The sequence below is a fragment of the Propithecus coquereli genome, unplaced genomic scaffold, assembly GCF_000956105.1.
Source record: "Propithecus coquereli isolate 6110/MARCELLA unplaced genomic scaffold, Pcoq_1.0 Scaffold261, whole genome shotgun sequence".
NCBI lineage: Eukaryota > Metazoa > Chordata > Mammalia > Primates > Indriidae > Propithecus > Propithecus coquereli.
The window spans coordinates 2,781,893-2,809,257 of NW_012148186.1; the positions used below are offsets into that span (position 1 = coordinate 2,781,893).

General features: G+C 51.6%; 1 protein-coding gene across 1 annotated transcript; it reads right to left on the bottom strand.

Moving 5' to 3' along the window:
* Positions 1-1,658: 1,658 nt before the first annotated feature.
* Positions 1,659-21,814, bottom strand: NYNRIN (NYN domain and retroviral integrase containing). The gene is made up of 9 exons (XM_012647301.1): positions 21,521-21,814; positions 21,166-21,379; positions 12,355-13,013; positions 10,671-12,230; positions 9,768-9,898; positions 9,525-9,621; positions 7,848-7,949; positions 7,528-7,629; positions 1,659-6,359 (listed from the first exon to the last, which is right to left on the bottom strand). Exons 2-9 carry the CDS (start codon positions 21,361-21,363, stop codon positions 3,512-3,514), a joined length of 5,697 nt encoding a protein of 1,898 aa, XP_012502755.1. The 5' UTR covers positions 21,364-21,379; positions 21,521-21,814; the 3' UTR covers positions 1,659-3,511.
* Positions 21,815-27,365: the final 5,551 nt, after the last annotated feature.

Consider the following 27,365-nt stretch of genomic DNA (forward strand, 5'->3'; position numbering starts at 1 on the left):
AGGATGTTTGTTTTGTTTTATTGTAGCCATTTACGTGTTACAATGTTTCTGTCTTCTAGGTGTGTTCAGTTTTATTCATGAACACAGACTTAGAGAACCATCGCTAGGAGAGCACTGTATGGCAAGGCTTAGGTGGTCCCAGCCTCACCAGATAGTTTATGTAAGTTTTCACGTAGGAACGGGATAGAGTGGGGGATGTTCTCTATCTTTGCATTATGTTTGCATTATGTCACGGGAATGTCTGTATACTGGCTGCTTTGTAATTTCTCTGTTAGAGACCTGGGGAAGCCACCTGCCAGTGCCACAAATGAGAAGGAAAAATTGTGGTGCGTGTAAACAAGAGAAGCAGTAACTGGTAGTCTACAGTGACCCTGGTGCAGGACTGTGGACAAACCCCTCCAAAAATAGAAGGAATCTCAAATCTCTGCTCAGACTTTGTAGATTGCTCAACAGCAAAGAAGGAAAATCTTACCAGCAGAGGGCTCAGAAGCCAGTGTGGGTAACATCTGATTGTTGCTTAAAGTAATCTAGAATAGAAAATAAAAGGATTTTGCCAAGCCACCTTTCCAATCAGCCTTCCACTTTAGAGTTCTGAAACTTTCACTCGCTAACCTGTACTAAGAGCATATATATTACTTTTGGTGAAGGGGCTCAGAGAAGATCTCTCAAGTGACATGTGAATGAGACCCAGGCCCCTGCATCATGGGCTTCTAGGCCCTTACCGCCCTATACTGTACCTGTTTGCTGAACTGTCTGTCTCCCTTACCTGACTGTGGGATCCAAAGGGGTAGAGACCATGTCACTCACATCACCTGTTAGCCATCCCACACCTAGACAGAGTCTGGCACATAGTAGGTGCTCTATAAATAATGAACGATGGTGTACACATGAGCTGGAAAGTTCTCAGAAAGGACATTTCCCTTCTGCCACCCCATGCCCCCTGCCAATGCTGAGCAGAGTCTGGGCAGGTGAGAGAGGCTGCAAAAAGCAGAGGCATGAAGTCAGGAAGCTTGGCCAGGGTTAGGGCCTCTGAGCCTGTGGGAGGGGTAACAGCAAGCGTCCCGAGGCAGGAAGAAGAGTAATGTTAGCTAGCACGTAATAACGCCTACTCCACCCCGGCACCACGCCAGCCTTTTCACACAGATTGTTTCACATAATCCTCAAACCATCCCATACCTTAGGAATTATTGCCCTGCATTTTACAGATGGGGAAACTGAGGCCTCAGGAAACAGGCTGCATAGGTAGCAACTATGGAGTCAGTGTCCAAACCTAGGTCTGTCGTGTTTCCAATAGAGCTAAGCTGGGTCAGCACTAACGCCATTCCCTAGAGCCAGGCATCATTCATTTTCATGCCCACCCCACTCTGCCCACTTCCAAGACATGAACTGGAAAGGGCACCAGCTTGGAAGCCCAGAGCCAGGGCTGTCCTTCCAGCTCTGCCACGAACCAGCTGTGGGGCCTTAAGCATATCACTCTCTGCACCCTGGTCTGCTCGTCTGTACAAGAAGAGCTTGGGCCAGATGATCTTGAAAAGGTATATCCCGACCTTAAAACCTGTGAGTCCCTCTGGGAAACAAATGCAGCCATACCCCACAACTGCCCCCACCCTCCTCACTCTCATAATTAAGCCTGAAGGTTGAAAAAGAACTGGACTTTGGCTCCAGTTTGATTCGTTTATTGACAAATCAAATGAAAAAAAATTCCCTTAAAAGGAGGGTATAAGATCATAAATGTAGTGAACAGGAGGAACGCATACGGCACCAGGGAGGGAGGGGGAGGTTGCACATACCATTACAGGGGGAGCAGGAAGAGGAAGAGAAGGGCCGGGGAGGAGGAAAGAATAGCTGCTACAAACTCCACAGCTCACCTTTCATCGTCTCAGCTTCACCCAATCATTCTTTCCTAGACAGGGGTAACAGCTGGAAATGGTTTAAGGGCAACATCCAGGAAGTTGTCTATAAGATTTGAGAAACAGGGAATTGGAAGGAATGGGCATACAGGCTTTCAAAGGATTCTCTAGCTTGAGCCTGTTGCCAGACGCTTTTCTTGGTGAACTGGGAGTCAGGAAACTTATTCCTGGTCCCAGATCAGCCACCAACTAGCTGTGTGACTTTGGGCAAGTCACTTTCCCTCTGTGGGCCTCTTTCCTCTGCTGTAAAACAAGCAAGTTGGACTTGATGGCAAGTTCTCCTTTGGCTCTAGCACTCTGCAAGGCCAAGTGTTCTGGCAACCTAAGCTAGGCCAGGAGACTGGCCCAGCTTCTGGAGAAATGAAACTACGTAGCAGCCTAGCCAGCGGGCCTGCCCTTACCTGAGCCTGTGTGTCCCATAGCGGCAGCAGCAGCAATTCAGAGGGGTGAGTGCAAGCACATACACCTACGAGAAACTCACTCTTGTGGCAGAGAATGGCAGTGAGGGATCCTGGGCTTTGCTCTCACAGAAGGCAGGTCCAGAGGACTGGGGTGGGGGTGGGGGGTTGATGCAGACAAAGCAATCACACACTCTGTAGGGCCCAGGGTCTGGGGTGCAGTGGAGGTGGAAGGGGCAGAGGGCTGTGGGCTTTGGGATGGGGGTTGGGAGGCAGAGCCGTGCTGGCACCTCACCCTGTGCCAGGCTCTCATTGCAGACACCCCCCCCAAAACAGAGGCCAGGCCCCTTTGGTCCAGTAGAAGTAGCTCTTCAGGTAGAGATGCCACACTTGGCATCAAGATCCTTGATTCCTGTGAGGTCAACACCATCAAAACAGGGGGTAGGAGTTGTCTCCATTGGCTGGAGTCAAATGAGGTAGGCAACTCGTTTTCCCCTTGCTGCCCCCTGCCCCCCATGCTGACGAGTGGATGGCTCGTGGCTGGCCATCCTCCCACTCCAAGCCACCGCCCTCAGGGCCCAGGAGGATGGCCAGCCCTCCCTTGACAGCTGGGCAGGCTGTGCCTGGCTGGCTTAAGAAAGTTGACCGTGAGACTGAGGAGAGAGTTGCCTCCCCCAGGCACGCATGAGCTTGTGTCAGCTGTGACAACTCTAAGGGCAAAGGGTCCCCAGACGAACAGTTTGGGGGAAGGGGCCCACATTCGAGGTTTCTGTTTGGGAGAGGACTGTGGTTCTAATTCTGAGGTCCGGAGCCACACTGTCTCATGGTTAAGACACTAAGTCGGGGGAGGGGAGGGTGCACACACCATTGCACACCTGCGTGTGCGTGGAGGGAGAAAAGGATACTTGGGGAAAAGACACTGAGCCTGGCCTACCTTAGTAGGGGGACTTCCTATTCCCCAGTGTAGAACTGCCAGGGCGTATCCAACAGCCTTTGGCACATTCTTCAAATACCCCAAACTGGGGATGTTTCCATAGGGACACTGGTCCCTACTTCAAGGCAATTCAGCAAAGCTTTACGAAGCAGCTTCTCTACAAAAGGCACGACTGAGGGCCCCCAAGGGGTGAGAGCACTGCAGGGCAGGGGGAGGCCTAGCAGCAGAAACCCAGGACCCCTGGGGTGGCACTCCCCCACTGCTCCCGTTCACTGCTCCAAGACCTTGAAGGACAGGGGTGTGCCACTCTTGGCAAAGGCCTTCATCAGACTGCTGGGATAGATGCACCCCAGCTTCTCTGGAGTTGGGAAACCCCACACCCTATACAGAGACAAGCTCAGCCGGTCCCCGATATAGAAGGGACCCACCCATTTGGCACTGCTGCCATTCCTGGGGAGGGACAGCAAGAGGACCTGGTCACCCACGTTCCACTCCTTCTCCTGGCTCTCCCGCTTGAAACACCTGTTCTCAGTCTTTTCATCCGCCTTGTCGGCCACCCTCCAGTGAAGCTCCAGCAGCTCCCTAACCAGCTGCAGCAGGAAGATGTCCATCTTGAGCCCTTCAATGTTTGCGCTGCTGATCTCCCACCACAGGGGCTCGGCCAGCCTCACCTCACCCCCAGTTAGGACCCGGAACGGCGTGGCCTCTGTGGAGGAGGCCCTGAAGGCCAGGTGCAGCAAGGGCAGGGAGGTGGCCCACTTTTTGCCATGCAGGAAGATGAACTCCTTCAGGGCCCTCTTGAATTCCCAGTAGGCGTCTGAGCTCGTCAGGCAGGAGAACTGGAGATTTTTACTCAGGGAGGTCACCTGGGCTCCCAGGGCCAGCCCACAACTCACCAGGACATGCCGGGCAAATTGGGGGCCCTGGGCTGCCTCCAGCCTCATGGGAACACCCCACCTTGCAAACACATGCTGAAGCAGCACCTGGGCCACTGCCTTGTGCGTGTAGGGCTTCAGTGGGAACGCCTCCACCCACCTGGTGTTGGGGTCGGCCACAATAAGCACGTGCTTGTGGCCCTCCTCGCTTACAGTGACCGGCCCCACCACCTCAATCTGCAGGCTCGACCAAGGGGCAGTCGACCTGAGGGGCCACGGGGACTCAATAACCTTCAACTCGCTGCCTATGAGATTTCGGGGGATGCAGAACAAGCAGCTCCTGCAGTAATATTTCACGTGCTCCTGCATCCCAGGCCACCACCCCAGCAACCGCAACTTCTTGTAGGTCTCCTCAGGCCTCTGGTGGGCCCCCAAGGGGATGTCATGGACAGAGAAAATCAGGTCTCTCCGGAGCTGCCTCGGGACCACCCAGACCATGGGCGTGTTATCTCCCTTGAACATAAGCAGGCCACTCTCCTTGTCGAGGCTGAGTGAGTTAAAGGCAGAACTGAAGGGCGAGGAGCTGGGCAGTTTCTTCCCAGTATGCAGCTTGGCAATGATATCAGCCAGGGTGCTGTCACTCAGCTGCAATGCCAGCAAGTTGGGCCTCCTGCCCATGGTATGGGAAGTCACTAGAGGGACTGGCACATCCTTTGGCAAACTCCACCACTGCCCACCCCCCTGGGCACCCTGCTTGGCCAGGGTGTCCACTGTCACAGCAAACAGAGAGCCCCGGTAAGAGGTCCGGTAGATGAATGGGGGGGATGAGAGGCCCGAGGTGAGGGTTATGATGTAGGAGAGCAGGCTTGGGTGAGGCAGTGGGGCCCCATCGGAGGACAGGAATCCCCGAGCCCTCCAGAGGGGCAGGAGCTCCCAGAGGAGGCTGAAGATCCAGTTGCAGTGGGTGAGGAAAACCACTGGGAGCTGGGACTGGCCAAAGCGCTCCAGGCCACAGGCCACAGCTGCCAGGTGGGCGTAGGTTGGTGTGTAAGGGGAGCAGGAGAAGGAAAGAGAGACAGGGGGGCTGCTGGGAGACAGGACATAGAGACCAAAGCCGGCACACCACTCATCCTCGCGGTAGAAGCAATAGCCTGACATGTGGATACAGATGAAAGTGGACAGGTCAGAAAAAGGGGGCAGAACCTGGAAGAAACGAGGCATCGAAGAAGCAGGCATCAGCAGTCGGTTTTCCCTCAGCAGCCCCTGGAGAAGGGTCAACTCCAGGGCCCTCTTGCCCTTGTCCTGTACCAAGAGGGACCATCGGATCAACCAAGCTTTGGAAACCCTGCGGCCCTCCCGTGCCTCTGGATCCACAGTGGTTCGGGAGGCATAGGAAAGGTCCAGGACCACCGGGGTGTCTCCAATACAGCGGGAAAAATGCTTGAGGGCCCAGGCCACAGCATAGGGGCTGTCTCCCCCGGACTGGGGACCCTCGCTCTCCTCATCAGGGAGGAGGGGCTTTGAGGTATAGGCTATGGGGTGCCTCCGCCCTGAGTGCTCCTGGTGGAGGATGGCCGTGAGGGCCACCTGGCTCACTGTCACCTGCAGGCAGAAGGGCAGCTGTGGGTTGGGGGCCGTCAGGCAGAGGGCAGACACCAGAGCCCGCTTCAGGGCCAGGAAGGCCTTCTCATGCTCCCAGCCCCACTGCCAGTCTGGCTTCTGCTTGAGGAGGCTGTGCAGGGGGCCCACAAGGGCTTCATAGTCGGGGATGACCTCCCGGTGGGAGTCCATGAACCCCACAAAGAAGGAGAGTGCAGTGAAGTTGCTGGGGACGGTTAGCTGGGCCAGGTGGGCAAGAACCTGTGGACAGGGAGCCTTCCCGTCCCAGGGGATGCCTAGGTGGGGAGAAGCCACCACTGGCAGAAGATCGATGTCTAGGGCCGCATCGGCGGGGTCGTGGAGGCTGAGGCACTGGAGGATTTCCTCCGAAAGGGAAGGGCACTCTACTCCGAACACCGATGCCAGGGAAGAGTCAAGGTCGTCCTCCTCGGCCAGCTTCTGCATCCCCTGCCCCTCTCTCTGCTCCTCGTCCTGCCTCTCCTCCTTCTCCCTGACTTCTTCCATCTTGAGCGGGCTCTCCAAGGGCTCAGGGTCAGCATCATCACTCAACTTGGAGGCGCTGGCTGAGCTGAGAGGAAGGGTCTTCCACACCTTCAGGAAGTTGCCAATGTCGATGTCCAACCTACACCAGATCAGATGGAAGAGGGAGGGGAAAGCCCCACCCCGACAGGTCGTTCCAGGGAAAGCTGCATCTGTGGAAACCCCACAGAGCCTCACCCATTCCTAAGTGTCCTGAGACCAGGCCAAGTGCCCACCTGCTGCAAGGCACAGGCTTAGCTAGGCTAGGCCACAAAGGCTTCCCCACATCCTGCATGTGCCAGCTCATAAGTACAGAGAGTCACCTATGCACAAGAGGCTCATCGAATCGAATCTCACTGACCAAGTGACACTTAAGCCAGTCTTAGGCCCACAGTTTATAAGAGATGACTAGTGACTTCCATCCTGACTGCAGGATGAACAATCCAGAGGGAGGTCAACAAGCCCGACAAGGGACTTGGGAAGACACAGCAGACGAACCTTGTCCACATCACTTTTTTCCAAATTGGTGAGATGAGACTGGGGGACCTGGCCCAGGAAACAGTGCCGTGCCCCGAAGGTCCTGGCCAAGGTGCCCTGCTGGGCACAGGGAACTGGAGGGTGGGCAGCGAGGTAGCTCAGAGGTGGCGGGGGCCAAAGGATCTGAGTCACGGCAAACCAGTTCTGGGGCACCAGAAACGTGACCTTGGAATAGTCACTTGCATCTCAGATTCCTCAACTATAAAATGAGGATAGTGGTCATTTAGGTCTAACTCAAGTTGTGAGGTTCAAATGAGACAATAAACATGGAAAAAATCCTACTTGGTGTAGACTCTGGACACAACTCGCCTTGGACACAAAGAAACAAGAGTGAGCTGTTCACTGCAGCTCTGGCACCAACAGCATGAAATGGAAATAGCCAAATGGCCCTCAACAAGAGGACAGATACATCTGCGGGGTCCTCATGTAACGGAACGCTACATGGCCATTAAAGTGAGCTATGTGAATTAGCATAACATTCATCTGAAAAAACTAGTAAGACATTGAGCCCAAATCCCAGTTGTGGAAGGATACATATAGTACCAAAGCATGTGTGTAAAATGTTAAACTACTATAAGTGCTTAATGGATGTATAAACGTGGTAGGAGCATAGAGAAGTATAAAAAGCCAGATCATTTCTGTTCATTATTAAGCACTAGATAAATACTGGCCAACACTAAGGGGAAGTTTCTGGTCAGTCCCAGGAGGGTGTGGGAGGCCTGACCAATTATTACCTGTTTGGCTTCTTTAGAAACTCATCTAAGGTGGGGCCGTCACGGCCCAGGGGGTCATCTGGCACCATGAAGAGATTCCCCGCAAAGGTGAACGGCAGCAGGCTGGACCCAGGAGAGAAGAGGCATGGTTGCACACGAGCCCTGGACCCACCCGTGCCCCGTGGCCGCCTGGTGTCTCACAGGGGCTGAGCCCCACATCCCCGGCAGGTGCTGGTGGGCACTGCCCCGAGGCCCCTTTCTCTACCCCAGTCTCTCCCCTGCCAGGGCTGCCCAACATGCAAGGGGAAAGAATGGCTCAAGACTCTGGGGAGCTGCCTTACCGATCTTTGACCAGCAGTTTCTTGGAATTGTTCATCAGGATGTGAATCTGCTCATTGGTCACGATGATGCCATCTGTCTCCTCCGCCAGCTTTACCATGAACCTGCAGGGAGAGGGGCAGTCACTAACGACCAGTAACCAGCCCCCTCACTTCCTGGGTCCTCTGGGAAAATGAACTTGCAGCTTCGCATTGAAGTGTATCAGACAAAAACACTGCCCTCCCTAGTCAGGGAGCCAGGACCCCAGGGCCCATCCCCTCCTCTGTGCAGCCATCACCGATAGCCCCCTGGGAGGGTGAACTTGGATGCACACACCGCCTACTGTACATACAAACACACACCCCTATTACACACATAGGCACACACACATGCACAGAGACAGAAACCCACATACTCGTCCACATTCACACTATCTACTGCCTCAGTTTTTCCATCTTGCAAATCAGAGATAAAATACCTACCCCATATTGCTTTGAGGATTAAACTGAATGAGATAATGCATTTACGTGTCTAGCTCAGCGCCTGCCACACAGCATACACACAAATACTCCATTGTAATTCTTCACCAATGCACAACATTCATATACATGCCAAGACACACATATATATATATATGCTAACACATACAAAACACACACCTGCATAAACAAATTCATTTTTCCAAGGGTCACCCCTCCTCTAAAGAGGGCTATGACCAGAAAAGAAAGCAAAGGCTACCTACTTCTCACGATCCTGGAAGGTTTGTATCCAGCTACTCCAAGCATGCTATTCCTCAAATGCCCAGCAGAGGGGACTTCTGCAGGAAAGCCATTTTCCTTCAAACCCAGGCCTGAATTTAGAGGCATTTAAAGACTTTACCCAGGGGACTAGCTCTACAAGGAGGGATGCCTGAGCTGCCCTGCCCAGCCCTTCCCAGGCCTGAAGGCTGGGTGGGTGCCAGGTCTTGGGGAAAGTGGGAAAAATAGAACTTCTCCCTGCCTGGCATGGAGGTGCCTAAGTGAAGCTAAGACCTCTGTCTGCCAGGCATCAACTCCAGCCCAGGACCAGTGACTATGACAGGGCCTTCCCTGCCCTAAAAGGCAGAGTCACAGGCTCCCCTGTGCACACTGGTCCTGCAGCCCTTCTGGGGAGCGAGTGCTGAGGACTTACAAACAGGCAGGCACTCGGGGTTTCGGTGCAGCAGGCCTCTCCATTTCCAGAGCCCTGCCCAGGGCTCCCTCGACACACAGCCACACACACACCTCCCCCAGTGCTGGAGCTTAGCAGGAGGAAAAGACTTAAGCAGTTCCTGGAGACATGAACTTCAACCCAAACTGGCACCCAAAAGCCTGGGGTACCTCTGACATTCACTGAAAGCACTAGGAGTCAATCCAAAGCAGTGGCTGTCAGCCAACAGGCCGTGGGGGAAGGAAGCCTGTTAACTAGGGAAATGAAGCTCCAGAGTCCCCAAATCAGGAATGACCCTGGGGCTTCAATAGAGCCAACCTTGAGCCCTCTCCTCAGGGGTGTCCTTCCCTTTGCCTACAGAGGGCCCGTGTCCCATCCCACACTTGCTGATATGATCTCCCAGACACATTGGCCCCCATTTCCCCAGAGAAGATGAGGCAGGACTCCACCTGACACACCCACCGGGCCCAACCCGCGGTGCCCTGCAGAGGGAAGGCCTGCAGCCTGCACACCTGTAATCGTAGGTGGTGATCTTCTTGCCATTCTCGAGCTGGGAGGGAGTGATCGAAAGCATCTTGAGTGAGTGTAGCTTTGTCAGAAAGTGGCTCTCTGGGGGTGAAAGGCAGAAGACAGAGATGGTCGGAGGAAGGGCTAAGTGGAAAAGGCCACGGTGGGGTGGCAGAGGGATAGGCCAACAAGGCAGGGAGAAGACAGCCTGGTGACCCTGGAGGGGCAGGGCAGGCAGCGGTTCTCACCTCTCACCCTCCGGTTCTTCTTCAGCTGCCAGGTGGGTACAAACACAGTGACCTCTCGGTGTCCCCGGTTCCAGAAAAACTGCACTGCCATGGCAATGCCTCGGCAGGAGAAGAAGTGCTGGAGGCCGTGTCTGTGGGGATGTGAGACAGGAATGGCTCTTCCTGACCCCACCCCCTACCCCCAGCCAGCCTAGGGCAGCAAGCAGGCAAAGCCAGGGCAAACTTCAGGGCCAAGACACCAACGAGAGCACCTGCTGGGTGCAGGGCACTGCCAGACGCTGCGTGTGTGTACACATGTGTAGGGCATTGAGGGCAAGAGGAAGAAAACAGCCCCTACACTCAGCTCAGTTTAGAGATTAATGCAAACAAAAATTCACTGACCACCTACTGTGCGCTGGGAGTGTGCTCAGCACAGATAACTACCTTGTGTCAAAGTAAGCAGTTTTGCATGTATTTATGCTAACACCTCCACATAGCAGTAAGTACCCTGCAGGAGAGATATCTCTAAGAGCCAGCACGGCCAGGGAAAGCTTCAGAGGGGATCTGTGCTGAGCCTTGACGTTTGGGCTAAAAGTTTAAAAGCTGGCCTGGGAAGATCATGGGCTTTGGCAGTGGACAGATCCGAACCCAAAGGCCAGCTAGGCCCCTTGCTGGCTCAGGCACCTTGGGTAAGATTCCTCACCTCTGGGCCTGTTTCTGCATCTATCAAAGAGGGAGAACAGAAAGCTACCCTCACACGGCCGCCATGAGGGTTCAATGCACACCACCTGGCATGCAGTAGCCACTCAACATGGGCCACTTTCCTCCCACCTTTTCCCCAAGTCACCCACATGAAGGTCAGGAAGGGATACCCTGCCCAGCTCCCCAGCATCCCCAGAACATCCCATGCCTGTGGCTACTCACACCATGGCCACGCTGCTGCCGTCAATGATCACTCGCCGCAACCCCTGGTTCCCAGGTTCCTCTGACAGGTTCAGCTCAAAGGGTGTATTCAAGGCCTCGTGGTACCTCTGGAAGCTGGTCACTGTGCTGTTCGCCTGTGGGTGGCGAGGCGACTGCCTCGGGGCCCCCTCCCAAGGAGCCCCCAGGAGCCCTTCCATCTGAGACTTGTGTTTACTGCTGAGGGCCAAGGTGCTGCTGGGCTGGGGACCCTGCCTTCCTCCAGCCTCCCCCTGACCCTGCGGTAAGGACGCACTACCCCTTGATGAGAGCTGGACCTCACTTAGAAGTTTGGCTATTTCCAAGGCTGCCCCTGCATCTATGGACCCCTTCTGAGCTGCAGGCATTTGGGGAGCTCTGGAGGCTTTGGGGGTTGCAGATGCTTTGGGAGCTGCAGGTGCTTTGGGAGCCGTAGACCCTGTTTTAGCTGCAGGTCCAGTTTGAGATTTGAGTGTCTTGGGACTTGCAGGTGATGTTTTTGCTGCAGGCATCTTCTGAGCTGTGGGAGTTTTAGGAATTGTGGGCACCACTTGACCTGCTGATGCCAGTTGACCCACAGCTGCTTTTTGAGCTGTGGGCACCACGTGAGCTGCTGGCTTTGTTGGAGCCGAAGGCACTTTGGGAGCCACAGGCTCTGTGTGCACTGCCGGCATCATCTGGGCTGTAGGCACTTTGGGAGCTGCAGGCAGCCCTTGAGTTGGGCGTGGGTTCTCAGCTTTAGACACTGCTGTAGCCACGGGCACTTTGAGCATTTCAGGCACTGTTTGAGCTTCAGGTACTGACTGAGTTGTCATGGGCTTCCCTTGAGCTGTGGGCGCCCCTTGCCCTGTGGGCGGCGCTAGAGAGGGTCTCTCCTTCAGATCCTTACAGTCCAAATGCATACTACCTTGATCCCCAGGCTCACCTGTGGTTTGTAGTTGTGATGTAGAGATCAAGGGTGGCCCTATCTGAGGAAGTCCTGAGCTACCTTTGTCCTTTACACCCGAGCCCCCTGGGGCCACCAATAAACTCATGACTTTTGAGGGGGTCTCTGGCCTTGGGCAATTCTGCAGTGCTACCTCTCCTCCCAGTCCCCTAACCGGTCCGCAAGCCGAGCTTCCCGCACCGGGCAGCGGAGTCAGCTCCTTCTGCTTCCACTCCAGATTTAAGGGCAAAGGAGTCTGCCCCGGCAGCTTCAGCTGAATGGGGGCCAGCGATCTCTGCCAGAAGGAGAAACTAAAGCACGCCTGGGACAGCAGCCAGGCCAGGTGCAGAGAATGCAGCTCATTGATCCTACAAAAGGTTGCGGCAATAGCCCCCGGCCACAAGGGCCCAAAGGCTGGCCCAGGGGTCCAAGCCTTCCAGGGTGGGCACACACCCAGGGCTGACACTGGAGGCTGGACGGGGAGCTTATCTTCTACCCTCGGGACCTTCCTTTTCTGAAACAAGGCTTGTGTGTGGTTCGCAGAGTCCTGGCCGCTGGTGGCTTGCACTGGCCCGTCCTCTTGAGTACTGTCCGTACCATTTTGGTTGTTGGAACCGACCCTGGAGGAAGCCCAAGTTGTTGAAAAGATGGGGAGGCCACTTTGGTCCCAAACTACCACTATTTCCTTGGGGTGGGGGAGCAGGGATACAATCAGGGAAGCTAGACTGGTTTTCAAGAACTTACCGTACCAGCTGGTTTGTGGCCTCCTGCTGTGTGCTCTGCGCTGGGATCAGGGATGCAGTGGCTCCCAGGCTGGTTAATCTCTTTGACTTTTCTGGGCCCCCATTCTGGAGGGTCCCCACCTCCAGCAAGGGCCCAGGACTCTCTCCCACAGTCACCACGGCTGGGTCTTCCTTCTGCTGCAGGGGAGGGCAGATCAGGACCTCCGGGTCGGAGTGGGTGTCGGAGATGCCAAAGCGGCTGAGCCACTCGATGATGTCCTCCTTGCCCGCAGCATCTCGCACCAGGCTCAGCAGCAGCTCCTGGACCGCTGGGGGCAGCTTCAGCAGGTCCCCTGCATACTGGTCACCACGGATCCAGACCAGGGCCCCAAAGGCCCGGGTCACCTCGGCCTCCCAGATTCCCCGGGGGGTGAGCAGAGGGGCAGGGCCCCAACGCAGACGCCCCACCAGCTCCTCCAGCCAGTTCTGGGTCATGACAAAAGACTCGGTCAGCCCTCCCACCATCAGGGAGCCAGGGGGGCCAGGCACCAGGTAGGCCAGGGTGCTCCAGCAGAGGCAGTCCAGGAAGAGGCCCTGGGCCCCAAGGAAGGCGCAGTGCAGAATCGGTGGGTAGCGAACCTCCTTCCACAGCTCCGGGTTGCACAGGCCCTTCAGGTACTCCTGGGCACAGTGGGGAGAGCACAAGGAAGTCAGCCCTTTACGGGCCTGCTACTGGCTCTGCCCACCCTATCTAGAAGGCCAGCCCCTCGCTAAGCGTGTGTCCTCCCCCTGCCTACCATGAGCCAAATGACTCCCGTGGCCAGCTGCTCTGTCCAATCCTGCCCCTCACACACCCATTTCTTTCCAGGGAACACTGACAGAATGAGAGAGGCCTGGGAGAGAGGAGGCATGTGCTCTGGGCTGGGATCAGGGACGTGGTGGCTCCCAGGCTGGTTAATCTTTTTGACTTTTCTGGGCCCCTATTCTGGATGGTCCCCATCTCCAGGAAGGGCCCAGGACTCTCTCCCACGGATACCATGGCTGGGCCTTCCTTCTGCTGCAGGGGAGCGCAGATCAGACCTCTAGGTCAGAGTAGGTGTCCATAGGAGAGAGTCTTGGGCCCTGGACTTGGAAAGAAGCCAGGCTTGGAGTCCAGGGACCTGGTTCTAGCTCCAACTTGACCTCAGTCAATTAGGTTAATTGTAGGAAAGGTATCTTCTCAGGGCCTCAGTCTCTTCACCCATAAAACAGCAGGTTAAACTAGATAATCCTGAAGTCTAGTCCTCCTCTGGCATTCCTGAATTATATAACAGGTACAGGGAAGTTGTCGCACACTACTGAGTACCCACCATGTGCCAGGAACATATGTGACCTGGGCCAAGTTATTTATTACCCCCACCCCGTGCTTGCACTTTCTCATCTGTAAAATGGAAATGATAACAGTTTGTGCCTCGTTAGGCTACCGTGAGGCTTCAGTGAGTTAAGACACAGGAGGTGCTTAGGATGATGCCTGGCGCTGCCTGTTCCCATTTTGCAGGCTCAGGGGGCTGTGCATCTTGCCCAAGGGCACAGACTAGCAGGTGATTGGGCCAGGATAACAACTCATGTCTGTCTGGGTCTGAAACCTTCTCTGGCTGACTGCACAGTCACTACAGGGTAATCCCATGGGATTCTGGCTTAATCTCCCTCCAGAAGGTCTCTAGCACAAACTGTACCTGTGAGCATAGTAACTCTGGTGCCCAAGGGGACAAAGGAGGAGATAAGCCATGGGGCTAATGTCCAGGGAAACCCTGCAGATACACACAATGGCTAACCAGAAGGAAGGCCTCTGCCATTCTGGGCAGACCAAGACCTCACGTTCACAGGGCACACACACACATTCTTTGGCAGTGGCTGGGATGGGAGAAATTGGGGTTCCTCCACTCTATGGCCGAGTTCCACCATCGTAGCCCCAGGAGTGCTCCCTCTTAATCAACCAACCCATATGGATTGATACGCCCTCATGTCCCTCCATATCCCATGTCTTGACAGTCATCCCTCTTCCTGCTTTCCCCTGACAGTTCCATTAGCGAGAAAAAGCTCCACTTTGGATCTCTGACAGCCACCCTGAAGACCACACCAGTGTCTCTGCTCAGTACCCAGCCATCCCTCCCTGCTCGGGCCTATGCTCACCTCTTCCACCCGGCCCAGGCCACAGACCTGCATCTCTTCCCCAAAGGCCCTGAAATACACCCAGGTCTAATTTCTTTCAGTCAGTCCAAAACCAGCACAAAACCCGATGGACATCCCAAGCTAACCCCTCCCACCCAAACCTCAGCTGGTCCCATTGCCCAGGAAGGCTGACTGACCAGGTGTGGGATAACTCTCACAGACCTTAACAAGTACTCCCCACCATATGCACCTGACATTCCAATGATGTGAAAACCATATACAAAATGAACCTGGTCAACATAGCGAGACCCCATCTCTACAAAAAATTTAAAAATTAGCCAGGTGTAGTGGCACATGCCTATCGTCCTGGCTACTTGGAAAGCTGTGGCAGGAGGATCACTTGAGCCCAGAAGCCCAGGAGTTCACAGCTGCAGTGAGCTATGATCAGACCACTGCACTCCAGCCTGGGTGACAGAGCATGATCCCATCTCTTAAAAAAAAAAAACAAAGAGATGTGCTATGGAAGAAGATTATCGCTGGTTTTCTTTCTCTTTCTGCAAAGACCTTAGAATATTTCTTTTCAGTTAATGAAGCAGTTGTTCCATCAACTGTCTAATATTTTAATTAAAAGATATATAGGAACTGAGAGAATATTTAAAAGAATACATCTGAATTAATATTTATTGAGAACTTACATGCCAGGGACTTTACACACATTATCTCATTTATTCCTCCCTCGGCCCTATAAAAAAATCACTATTATCCCCATTTTAGTTGAGCAAGGCCACATGTCCAAGATCACACAGACAGGCTGGATACTCAGGCACTCTGACTGTAGTCTGAGGCCTTAACCATGATGCTGTCTATACCGTGGAGTGAGAGAAGATAAGGAAACAACAGGCATTTATAGCCCTGAAAATACCTGGGAACAACTTTTCTGCCTGAGGCCCACCCAGACTCTTTTTTTACAAGAGGAAAAAAAGTAGACAAGAGGCAGGAACAGCTGGATGGATAAATGACACAGATGAATAGTAAAAGGCACAGAAAAAGAACGCTGTTTTATAAAAATATACTGCCCAATGTCCTATAGGTCCTTTGTCAACTTTTAAGTCAGATAAACACATTAACCCCAAGTATTTTAATACTGTTCTGTACTCATCAAGGTGTCTTATTACTTAACACCTGACTTAGGATTCTCCTTTCTCCCAAGTCAGTTATCGTTCATTGTTTACTTTCCAAAACCACCCCATTTACACTACAGAATACTCGAAAGGCTCAGAAAATGACAGCACCAAGAAACTCTGGGATTGGGCATGAAAGGGAACATGAAAAAAGGCCAAGTTCTTTGAGGAGCAGTTAGATCCAAAGGCCCAACCATCCCCAACACACACACACACACACACACACACACACACACACACACACACACAGGCTGGGCAAGTACTTCCTTCCCTCTAGAGGTTTATTCTCTAGGGAGTGGAAAACAACAAGGTCTTAGGATTAGAGGTTGACGCTTGAGAGCGTGAGTATTATAGCAAAAATGTGGAGGAAGAGAGGAGGGTCAAATGATCTATACAATGAAAGCTCAATGCAGAGAAACTCATTTTTCCCATTCAGAGATTTAGCAGCCAGACCCTGACCCTTCAGGCTGGAGAACAGAGAAATACATTCTAGAAAATCTGGCTGGCCCACGAGCAAAGACCCAAAGATGATGACATGGGCTCCCTAACAGACAGTACCCCAAAATCTCTGTACAGTCAAGCTGAAAATCAACAAGCTTTGCCCACAGCCTCAGCTCCCAATCAGCTTTTTGTCTTTCACTCTTCATCATGTAAAGCACATGAGGAGAACTTCTAATGTGAAACACAGAGACCAAACCATATAGGGGGGAAAAAGCAACCTGAAAGAAGAAAACCTAGGCAGCAAGAAGAAAACTTCAAAAAGTCTACTATCATTATTCTCCTCAGATAGACAACAGAGAATATATTAATAGTACACACTGAACAAGAATAGGATATTATTTTTTAAAAGAGAGAACATAAGTGACTTTTAGACATTAAAAATATGATGGCAGAAATGAAAGACCCAAGACAAAGGTTGGAAAATACAGTTGAGAATATCTGCAGAAAGCAAAGCAAAAAGTCATAGTTTGAAAATAGGAGAAAAAATAAGAAAAGTAGAGGCCTTCCAGAAAACTCACCATCTGAATAGGAGTTCCAGGGGAGAAAGCACAGGGGAGGAAATCGCGACAAGATGGTTCTCCTAAATTTCCTGGATCTGAATAACACGAGGGTCCAGGTGGAAGGGCCCACTGAGACCGAGAGCACCTGACAGCGGATGGAAGCAGACCCACGCAAAGGGTCTCTCGGGCAGAACTAAGAACATTAGGAAAACCACAAACTTCCAGAGACAAAAAAAAACATCTTATACAAAGGACCATGGACCAGAATAGCTTCAGACTTCTCAAAAGCAAGGTATCAATGGAGCAATGCCTTCACATTTCTGAAGGAAAATAATTTTCCATTTATAATTTGGTACCAGCGAAACTATCAATCAAGTAACCTTCAGATATGCAACACGGACGTGCAGGTATGCAACCCCAACATTTTTACTCCTATAAAACCTTTCTCAGGAAGCCACTGGAGAGCAATTTTCCAACAAATCAAGGATACAAACCGAGAAAGGAGATCCAAAACAGGAAAGAGGCAAAAACAATCTCCAGGATAATGGTGAAGAAAAACCTCAGAATTCACTCATCCATTCAACAAATCGCTATTGACTATGAGCCAGGCAGTGTTTTAGGATGTCTGCTCTTATCATAGAGGGCAACTAGTTCAGACTGTAGAGTATGACCCAGAGACGAGCACATTGAAAGCAGTCAACCGGTCAACAGCATACCCTTTGCCACTGCAAAGGGTAGTTTTGTCTTTTTAACTTGAAACTACTCAAGGAAGGGAAAGACATGCAGTCCAGGAAGCAAGGTATTTAACAAGGAAGAAGGCAAAGGATGCCAGGAATGACAGCAAACTGAAGTCTTGGGATGACAGCTGTGCCAGCCTGGAAAGCAACTGACCAGACAGAGGAAGGGATGTCTCCAAGAAAAAATCTGGAATCAAAAGAACACCTTAAACTGATAGATTGGCCTTGTAGACAACTACTGAGAAACTATTAGAAGTTGTAAGAATTAGCAACAGGTACAAAGAAAAACAAGCAAATTGAAAAACAAGGAGTTCTTAACCTCAATGAAACCAAAAAGTAAGAAAGGAAACAAAATTGTAGTACACTTCAATGCTTAGATGTGAATGCTATGTACGTAGGTATAATGAGGCAATACTAAATATAGATTTAACGGAAAACTGAAATATAACTATCTTGGGAAGAAAGGGGGAGTAGCACCGTAAGGGAGCGAAATGCTCACATACAATAACGGAAAGTAAAAAAGATAACATCTAAAATTGATTAATCAAAAGATAACAGTATCTACATGTTTTTTTAGAAATGTGGAGCTGCGTAAATACCAGAGCAAATATTGTTTATGGGGAAGGGTACTGAAGAGGGACAGGGTAGGGAACCACCATGTTGTCTTCTAAGCTTTTTAAAAATATATATATATTAGAGTTTTCAGGAAAAAAAGAAAAAACAAACAAAAAATTATTGGACTTTTTAAATGTGTATTACTTTGATAAAAGAAAATTTAAGTTTAAGGAAAAAGAAGGATTAGGTGCCCACAACACAATCAGCTGTGCCAGTAAATGCTTAACCATCAGCCAGGAGTGGGGGACAGCCCTGATTTGTAGCATTTGCCAATCTATGGTGTAAATACCCACGCCATGGCTGTAACTCCTCCGCTGGCTTACAAAGTTCCTGAAGTTTTAACAGTGTGTCAATAGGAGCCGATTCCAGCACTCCCCTGACCACAACTAGCTCCCCCAGTACTGCTCACAGTTAGTGCATGGCCGGGACAGGGGCAGGCAGGCTTCCATCTGACAGCCAAGCCAGAAGTCGGCAAGCCACGCCCTGTCCTGGAGCTCCAGAACCCAGTCTCCAGAAGTCACCCTCTCCCACTGCCACTGCCTTTGGGGCTCCCATCACCTCCCTCCATCATCCCCCAAAAGGAGAGAAGTCAAACACATCACCTCTCCTCTCTACCGCCAACCCCATCCTCATGTCATTGCCAAGGAGGGCAGAAGAGCTAAGCAGGGCTTGTCCCTGGGCTCTTCTGGTCATTATTAAAACCCTCTTCTCCACTCACTGGTTTCACGTCAGAGAGGCCAGCCCTCTCCAGTGTTTGTTTTGCTGCCTGGGAATGTGATTTACAGCAATGTCTTCAATATTTTGTTAAATCCCACTACAACAAAACAATTTAAAAGTGCTTGAGTTTTACAGAGATGTTCCTGGAAAATTAACCACATATAATGTAGAAACACACCCAGGCCCTTCTCCAGAGGATCTTGTATCCTTCTTGACCCCTTCCTCCCCTCGGACCCAAACAAGCCACCCCCACTCTCAGCCCTGCCTCATCCTGCAGCATCCAGTCTCTTGGAGTCCTCTCTGCCAGTTGGCCTATGTACAGTAGGCCATTATCAAAGTGCACGATTCTGTGCCCCTGCAGCTGGGACTGGGGTCAGCCACACCACCTCCGTATGGAGACCACAAGACATCCCTACACTTGGAAAATGTTCATGTTGCAGACTGTTGGACCTTAGAGAGCACTGGATCCAAGCCTTCCACTTTATAAACAGGGAGACTGAGACTCAGAGAGGGAAAAGAACTTGCTCAAAGTTATACTGCTAGTATTAACAATAATACCTGACATCTATGCTTGATAGCTCTCCACATTTTGCTAAAGTATTTCAGCATGCATTATTTAGCTGACTCTCACAACCCCTCCATGAATTGGGTATTACTATACTCTCTTTTATAGATGAGGAAAGAGGCTCAGAGTGGGTAAATTATTTGACCCAGTTCACTCAGTTAGAAGGTAACAAACTCCAATCTCAAACTCTCTCCACCACACCCCTCTATCCCGGCTGTAACTTGGTGACAGTATGTCAAACCCAGATCCCCTAACCCCTGGGACAAAACCTATTCTTCCTGACTTCCCAGTTCTCCTGCTCCAAATCACCAACAATCTCTTCTTTCTGCCCATTCTGTGCTGCAGTAAGGAAGGGAGGTACCCAGAAACCCTTCACACTAGGTTCCCACTTTCAACAGTGCCTTACCCAAGGGGAAGACAGAAGGGAATTTGGGGACTGGAGTGGGAATTGGGGGAGCCACCGGTTTCATTAAGAGGGCCTGGATGGGAGCCTGGGATGTGAGGATGCATGGCCTGAAGAACCTGAAGCAGGAATCCGGGATTTAAGCAAGGAGCAGGGGAGCAGGGCATTGCAGAAAGTGCTAGTCCCATAAAAGGGTGAGCTGCTGTATTTCATAGTAACAGCAAGGTTAAAAACCCAAAAGGCTCCTCTTATTAACCTACCTTATCCCAGCTTCTGAATCTTCTTGCTCTCAGGGCTCCCACACATCTGTTCTCTGGGCAGACACCCTTCCCTCCCCCAGTACCTCTGTCAAAATTGGAAAAACCGCTGACACAGCAGCTCAACAGAGGGGCTGAGGGAGGAACTTCAAGCCTGTCTGTGGGCCTCAGGCCAAGTACTGAGCTTCTTCCACCCCTGGCCTTGATCAATTAGGAATTTAGGCATAGACCCAGCTGTGGAAGGCATCTATGCTGGGGGGAAGGTAGAGGGAGGCTGTGGCATTCCTACCAGGAGAGATAAGATAAATGAATCCAAGGGAAGAGGTAGACCTTGGGGGACCGGGGAACCTGGGAGGCCCAAGTGGAGGAGAAGCTTGTGAGAGAAGCCAGGGAGAACACAAGAGAGGCAGGCTGTGACCTGGCCTGTCCAGTGTCCAGCGCCACACAGCAGCTTTCATCTGAAAGCCCACAGTCCTCCCAGATCCCCACTCATCTCAAAGAGCTGGTGCCTTCCAGACAGCTGCACCCCACCCTCAGCAAGTGTGTGGAGCAGGAAGCCCAAAGCCCTGGTTCTGGTTCAACTGCCACCCCCCCCGCCCCCCCCACCACATATCCCTACCTCACCCTGAGCACTCAGGTGGGCCCCTTACCCTCTCTGGTCCCCAGTGCCTCATCTGCAAAATGCCAAAATCACTCTAGAAGCTTCTTTAAGGGCCCCTCCAGTCCTAACTCTCAGAGGCTCCAAGGGGCAGCCAGGATTTAAGGCGACTTAAAAGGAGACAGAAGGACCTGGGCCTTCCAGAGTCTTGGTAGAGAACAAAGAGGTGTGTTGCAGAGGCCACAGAAACGCAAGGCCTTCAGTTGCTCCCCAGACAGAAAAGTGGAGCTGCGGGTGCTGGGGCCCTGGCCATGGAAGGCTCATGGGTGGACACACACCCAGAAGGCTTCTCAGAGCACTTGAGGGACAGAGGTGACAAGCAAGAGAGAGGTGGGGCAGAAAATAAAGAAGGAACCAAAGGGAAAGAGGAGGCAGGGAAGGAGCCAAGCCTGCAGATCCTGAGAGGCAGGAGGAAGGCCCAGTACCTGCCACTGCCGGATCCAGGTGGGGGGTGGGGGGTGGCCTCTGGCTATCGTCTTCTCCCCGGGGACAGGGACGGGATGGGTCTGACTGGAAGGGATGGGTGGGGGTGGGGAGAAGCTGTTTACCTTGGCTTTGCCCATGTTCTCCCGGGGCCCCTCGAGCTGAAGCCAGAAGTAGGGGGTGTCCGGGCGGCTCTGGAAGGCATTCAGCTTGACCCTGAAGATGCGCTGCACTTGCAGCCGCTGCCGCTGCACCCGAGGCTTCGATTTTGTCTGCACCATGAACCATTCCTGCGCCGGGGGGTCGCCCCCAGAGAGGAGCATGGCTGCCCCGCCCGCCCTGGAAAGAAGAAGACGACAGTGTCACCGGGGTCCCAGCGCAGGAGGCGCTCCAGCCCCCAGCCAAGGAGCCCAAGCCACGCCCCCTCCTCCCTGCGGCGCGCCCCCGCCACGGCCCCCTTCCTCCAGGCTCCGGACCCACCCGACACGGCTCGGGCGCCCGCCCTCCCGAGCTCCGTCCCTTTCGGCGGCGGCTCCCGCGACAAGCTCTTCCAGCCAGGGGTTGTAGCTAGGGGTGGGACGGTCGGGCTCCCGCCGCCCTTCCCTCCGCCCCCAGACTTCCCCAGCCACCGCTCCGCCAGCCCCTCCTGGATAAACTCTTTCTCCGTCTGCTGGGTAGCTTAAAGGGGCGTAGGAGACGGAGGGAGGGGGAGATGGGGCGGGAGGAGGGGGCGGGGAGGGTCCTGGAAACCTCTGCCTTCCACCCAAGTTTTGGGCCCAGAGCCAGCATCCAGGGGTCAAAGTTAATTTCCTTCCACGTTCCCCTTTCCCTAGTGGGAGGAAGGGGGAGAAGATGGAGCAGAGGACTGGTTTCAGGGACCCTCTCTTGAGATTTGGAGCAGAGCTTTCTCCCCTCCCCCCTCACTGCCTCCCAGGCATCCCCCGGAGAACCGAGACCTCAGCCACTCCTTCCCTCGGAGGAAAGGGTTAAGATAGAGCAGGGTGGGGAGCCCAGGGAGGCCGGGGCCTGAGGAAACTCTGGGCTGGAGACCAAGCAGGAAGGAAAGGGTAGCAGTGCTGACTCCCCAGCCCCCACCGAAGTCTGGGGACAGCCTGGGGCTGGCAGGCAGCCCAGACCCTCCTGAAGCCCCCCAGGGCTGGAGGGACGGGGAGAGCTGCCAGAGTTTTCAGACTTGAGTTGTTTATGAAAGCCCTTTTTAGCAAGTTTGAGTTAAAGCTTCCAGGGGAAGGATGGGAGTGAGGGTCTGGGCAGTAACATGATCTCTGAGGTCTCCTTCAACCCTTGACCCACAGCCAGCTGATTGGCATCCGTGGTGTGGGACTAGCTCTGTGCTGGGGGGCCACCTTCAACACCCAGGCCCTGGAGGCATCCGCAACACAAAGAACACCTTATACAGCCCAGCCTGAACAGAACCTAGCCCTATAGAGGGCAGGGCCTGTGTCCTTGGCCTCAGTGACCTTACTTTCCAAACCGTAACTGAAAGCCACAGTCTGACAGGCACAAGTGTACCTGTGGGGACAAAAAGCAGTGGATTTTAAGTGAGGCCTGCCCTGGAACATCTGGGCTGCAGGGCCATTGTAGGTTTGTGAGCAGGCAGGAGGCCAGGAGCACCCCACTGCAGGGAAGGGCCCAACTTGGTGGGGGATGGGCTCACACTACTCCTAATCTGGACTGTGCTTAGCCCATCATACCCCACCTCCATTCTTCTCCTAGACTGGAATACAGAAAAGGAAAAAGTGGTCTGCCTTACCTCTGGCTCCAAAGCCTTCTGCCCCACGCTGCCTGCCTCTACAGTGCCTTGGTGCTGAAGACCCTCAGGCTGAATCTCCAGCTCTCCACACTTCCCGCCACTACCTGCTTCCCCACCATTCTGACTTATGATGCTTCATTTTTATCCCCCTGCTCCCCATGCCTTCCCTGAATGAATATTTAACTCTTCTTGCCCCCTTCCAACTGACTGTGGCCCCCAAGCACGGTGGCCATCCTCAAGGGAGACTCCCAGGTTTAATCTTATGTCCAAAGAGGCCGTGTGGAGGACGTGAAGAAGAGAGTGTGAAGAGGTCAAGCTTAGGAATCAAGTTCTTCAATTTATTTTAAACTCCTGTGCTCCTATTTCCTTAGTTTGTAAAAATGGGGATAAGAATACCTACAGCACAGGTTGTAAATCAGACCACGCAGGTAAAGCACCTGGCACAGATTAGATACTCAATATGTGGTAATTCCCCCTCCCCAGATCTTGTCTCTTCTCCTGCACCTCAGTTCTGGCCAGTGTGTCACCATACCTTCCCAGAGAGCCTGTCCTTCTCTCCTCACCCTTCCTGCTAACCCACCCTTCACCTCCTGCCTCTCCTGGATGCAGTGGATTTGGTTACCCCTTTAGCCTGGTTTTAGCCTGAGCTTTGCAAGTTATGAGTTGTATACTCTTAAGCAGGTCACTAAGTCTCTTGACCTTTCTGGGTATCCTCATCTAAATTCATTCACTGGACCAAATTCATTCTCTCATTCAACAAATTCAACACATACTTATTAAATATCTACTATAAGCCAGGCCCTAGGAGTACAGCATTGACTAAGATGGATATCTCCCTGCCCTCGTGGAATGGGTGAAGAAAGAAGAAGAAAAGAATGTGATTTCAGGGAATGATATATACTCTACTAGAAATAAGACAGGGTGGGGTGACGGAGAGTGCCTTGATGGGCCCTCTCTGGCGAGGTGATATTTCAGCCAGAGGGAGGGCAAGAACATGGGCATTGAGATGGCAACAAGCTGAGCTCTCCTCAGCTGAAATACAGGGTGTCCCAAAAGTCACCATACATAGGGAAAATGGGAAATTGTAGGTACGTGTACCTTTATTTACAAAATATTCATTACAAAATTTTTCCTTTGTGTGGAGACTTTTGGGACACCCTGTATTATACATTCAGTAAATCCTTGCCTACAGTATTAAGTTAAAACTTGTTTGATTGTGTTGGAGGCCTTCTGCAGCCTGGCCCAAATCTACCTTCCCAACCTTGTCTAAAAGGATCCCAGCTCAAGTAGAATCAGATATGTCTAGGCATGTCTGGCAACAGGGGAGCACACCCTTCCAGGAGTCTGTTTACAGGAGGAATGAGAAGCCTCCAAGAAGAAAGCTCATCTTGATGAAAGGAGGGGCCTGCCCCATGAGCTTGACAGAGGAATAGATCCTTATCCCTCCAAAGCTCCCAAGGGAGAGGCAGTTTTGTCACTGACATACCTGGCCCAGATTCATGCCTATCCAAGTTCTTGGGGATGGGGTAGGGAACCCTGGGGACCAGGCAAACCTGCTTGGGACCTTTGTGTAGGAGCAACTCAGAGGGGAGACAGGCTTGTCTTTGATTTTGCCACAGTCCCTGAGCAGCTTTCATTCCTGGAGGGCTCCCATCACAGCATAAGTGCCTTCCCAGAGGCACAAAGAACAGTCAGGACTTAGGTGGTTCCAAATAAGCAAGTGGAGGCAAGAGCCAAGCAAACCGGAGCTGCTGCTCTATACGTCACTCCACGTTATAGGCCTCCCAGCATGGTGAGGATCTCAGTAGAAAACACATGGTGCTCCCAGAAATGATGACTGAAGGAAGTTTAAAGAGTGGATCTTTTATGGGGATGGGGGCAGGGTTAAGGAAAACCAATAGGAGATGAGTGCAGTACTCTGGGGCTAGTATCAGGGGGAAGCTGTTACCACCAGTAGGCCTGAAAAGGGGAAAGAGAAAAAAGTGGTGACTGCAGCCAACCACTGGGCAAGAGCTGGAGCTATAGGACAAGGCCCCAGGACAGGAGCTGTGGGCCTAGGTAAGGAGACAGTGGCTGACAGCCTGCAGCCCAGCATTCCAGTTTCCCGTGGATGCCCAGAAGGCAGTGGGGCGAGGCAGTCCTTTGAGATCAGCCTCCTGGGCACAGGGCAGGGTGGAGAAGGGTTAGGAGTACACAGAGAGTATTTAGCATGCTCCTTCATCTCTTAACCCCCACAGGCTGGTGAGGCCCAAGGAAACTGAATTACACCAATTCCCCCCCTCTTCCCCTCACAAACACCCTCTTAGCAACAGAAGTGAATATCTCTGTGCTCCTATTCAGAACACAGGGCTTAGAGTCAAAGACTTGGGTTCAAATCCCAGCTCTATCACTGCATCAGTTCCTAGTCTGAAGTGTAGCTTAAAATAACAGAAATTTATTCTCTCACAGTTCTGAAAGCTAGAGGTCCAAAATCAAAACATGTTTTAAGGCCGGGCGCGGTGGCTCACGCCTGTAATCCTAGCACTCTGGGAGGCCGAGGCGGGCGGATCGTTCTGAGCTCAGGAGTTCGAGACCAGCCTGAGCAAGAGTGAGACCCCGTCTCTACCAAAAATAGAAAGAAATTAATTGGACAGCTAAAAATATATACAGAAAAAATTAGCCGGGCATGGTGGCGCATGCCTGTAGTCCCAGCTACTCGGGAGGCTAAGACAGTAGGATCGCTTGAGCCCAGGAGTTTGAGGTTGCTGTGAGCTAGGCTGAGGCCACGGCACTCGCCCCAGGCAAGAGAGTGAGACTCTGTCTCAAAAAAAAAAAAAAATGTTTTAAAGCGACTGTGAGCAACTGGCCCATGAATAGACAAACTGTTCGATGGAACAGACTAAAATTCTAGAAAATAAGACCAACTATATACTGAAATTTAGTATATGACAAAAATAGTCTTTCAATCAGTGGAGATAAGATGTATTTTTCAATCAATGATCTTGGGACAATGGGGTGGCCTTCTGAGATAAAACAGAATAAAATATATATACATCTAGCACTACACACTAAAACAAATTCCAAGGATCATTAATACAAAAAATTAAATCAGAAAAGAACTACAACAAACCATGGGAGAGTTTTTGTATTATTATCTGTGGGAGAGGCAGGCCTTTCTAAGAATGACATCATGTCAGAAGTCATTTAAAATTATTTGGTACATTTAGTTACATAAATATAAAATTTTTTTCTCCTGGGGACATAAACACCATAAGTCAATAGACAAATGAAAAGCTAGGAAAATATATTTGCCAATTATATCACAGACCAAGGGCTAATTTCCTTAATATTTAAACAGCTCTTACAAATCAATAAGAAAAAGACTAACCCAACAGAAAAAGGGACAAAAGATATAAACAGTCCACAAAAAAGGAACAGTACATGGTTCTTAAAATATAAAAGCATGCTCCACTTCACTCTTAATAAGAGAAATGCAAATTAAAACTACAGCAACATACCATTTTTTACCAACAGAGTGGAAAAATCAGCAATGTTTGCTAACACGCAGTCTGGGCCACTGTCATGCTCTGCTCTCATGTTCTCACAACCACCAAGGACGGCAAATTGACAATATCTGTCAAAATTTTAACTAGACATACTCTGTGTGACCCAGCAGTTGCACTTCTAAGATTTTATTTTACAGATAGAGTCTCACGAATGCTAAAAATGCATCTAAACAAGGATATTCTTTGCAGCTTTTGTTATGGCAGATTGGAAATGATGTAAACGTGGATGTTCAGACAATGGAATGCTATCATTCAACAAAAGGTGGGGGGCAGAATTAGGCACCTGTTTGTCCCACTATGGAACTATCTCCAAGACATGTAAAGGTGAGCCTGATTGAGCCAAGTATTATACAAGGAAGGAGGGCTGGAGGGTACCGTCCTGCTGCTGGCTGCCCTGTCCCCCAGCCAGCACCCACACCACAGGCACCGCTGCAGTGTCGCTGTGGCAGCCAAAGCTTCAGGGCCCCTCTCTTGCGTAAGCTTCTGCCCAGATCCCAGTAGGGGCCCCAGCAGCGTGTTCATACAGTCCTGTTTTTTATAAAATTTGCAAAATATATTTAATAGCAGTTGTTTAAGACCACTGTGCCTTTCTCTTGCAACTTACCCTCTGTTACGCTTCCTCTCATGTCAGGTGACATTGGAACAGCCATGGGCATTTTGGGGACCTAGCTAAGGGAAAGGTAAGTTAAGGCACATTAACTATAGGTTTAGTGGGATGTATTCATGTGGTTTGCAGCAACTTCCATGCAGAGTTAAGTTATTGCTTGCCAGCCCCGTGCTGAAATGGCTTCCAGAAGTATTCCTACGGCCTGCTGTGCCATCTCAACTGGGATGTCACGCAAAGGTAGAGGTCACACAAACTACATGTCAGGCAGTTAATTAAATTGTTTAAAAATACCATGTTACTTTTCTGGAGTTTAGGGTGTTTGTGGTACTTAGCAATTTTTTAAATCTATAATTTAGTTTGATATTTCTATTTTTTTTACCAAAAGTTGCAAGCAAAATGCAG

Coding starts and splice junctions, on each gene's coding strand:
- NYNRIN (XM_012647301.1), bottom strand. CDS start 21,363: ATGCTCCTCTCTGGGGGCGACCCCCCGGCGCAGGAATGGTTCATGGTG. Junction 13,014..21,165: donor AGAACATGGGCAAAGCCAAG/GTAAACAGCTTC, acceptor CACTGTGCCCAG/GAGTACCTGAAGGGCCTGTG. Junction 6,360..7,527: donor TTTCTAAAGAAGCCAAACAG/GTAATAATTGGT, acceptor GATCTGGTGTAG/GTTGGACATCGACATTGGCA.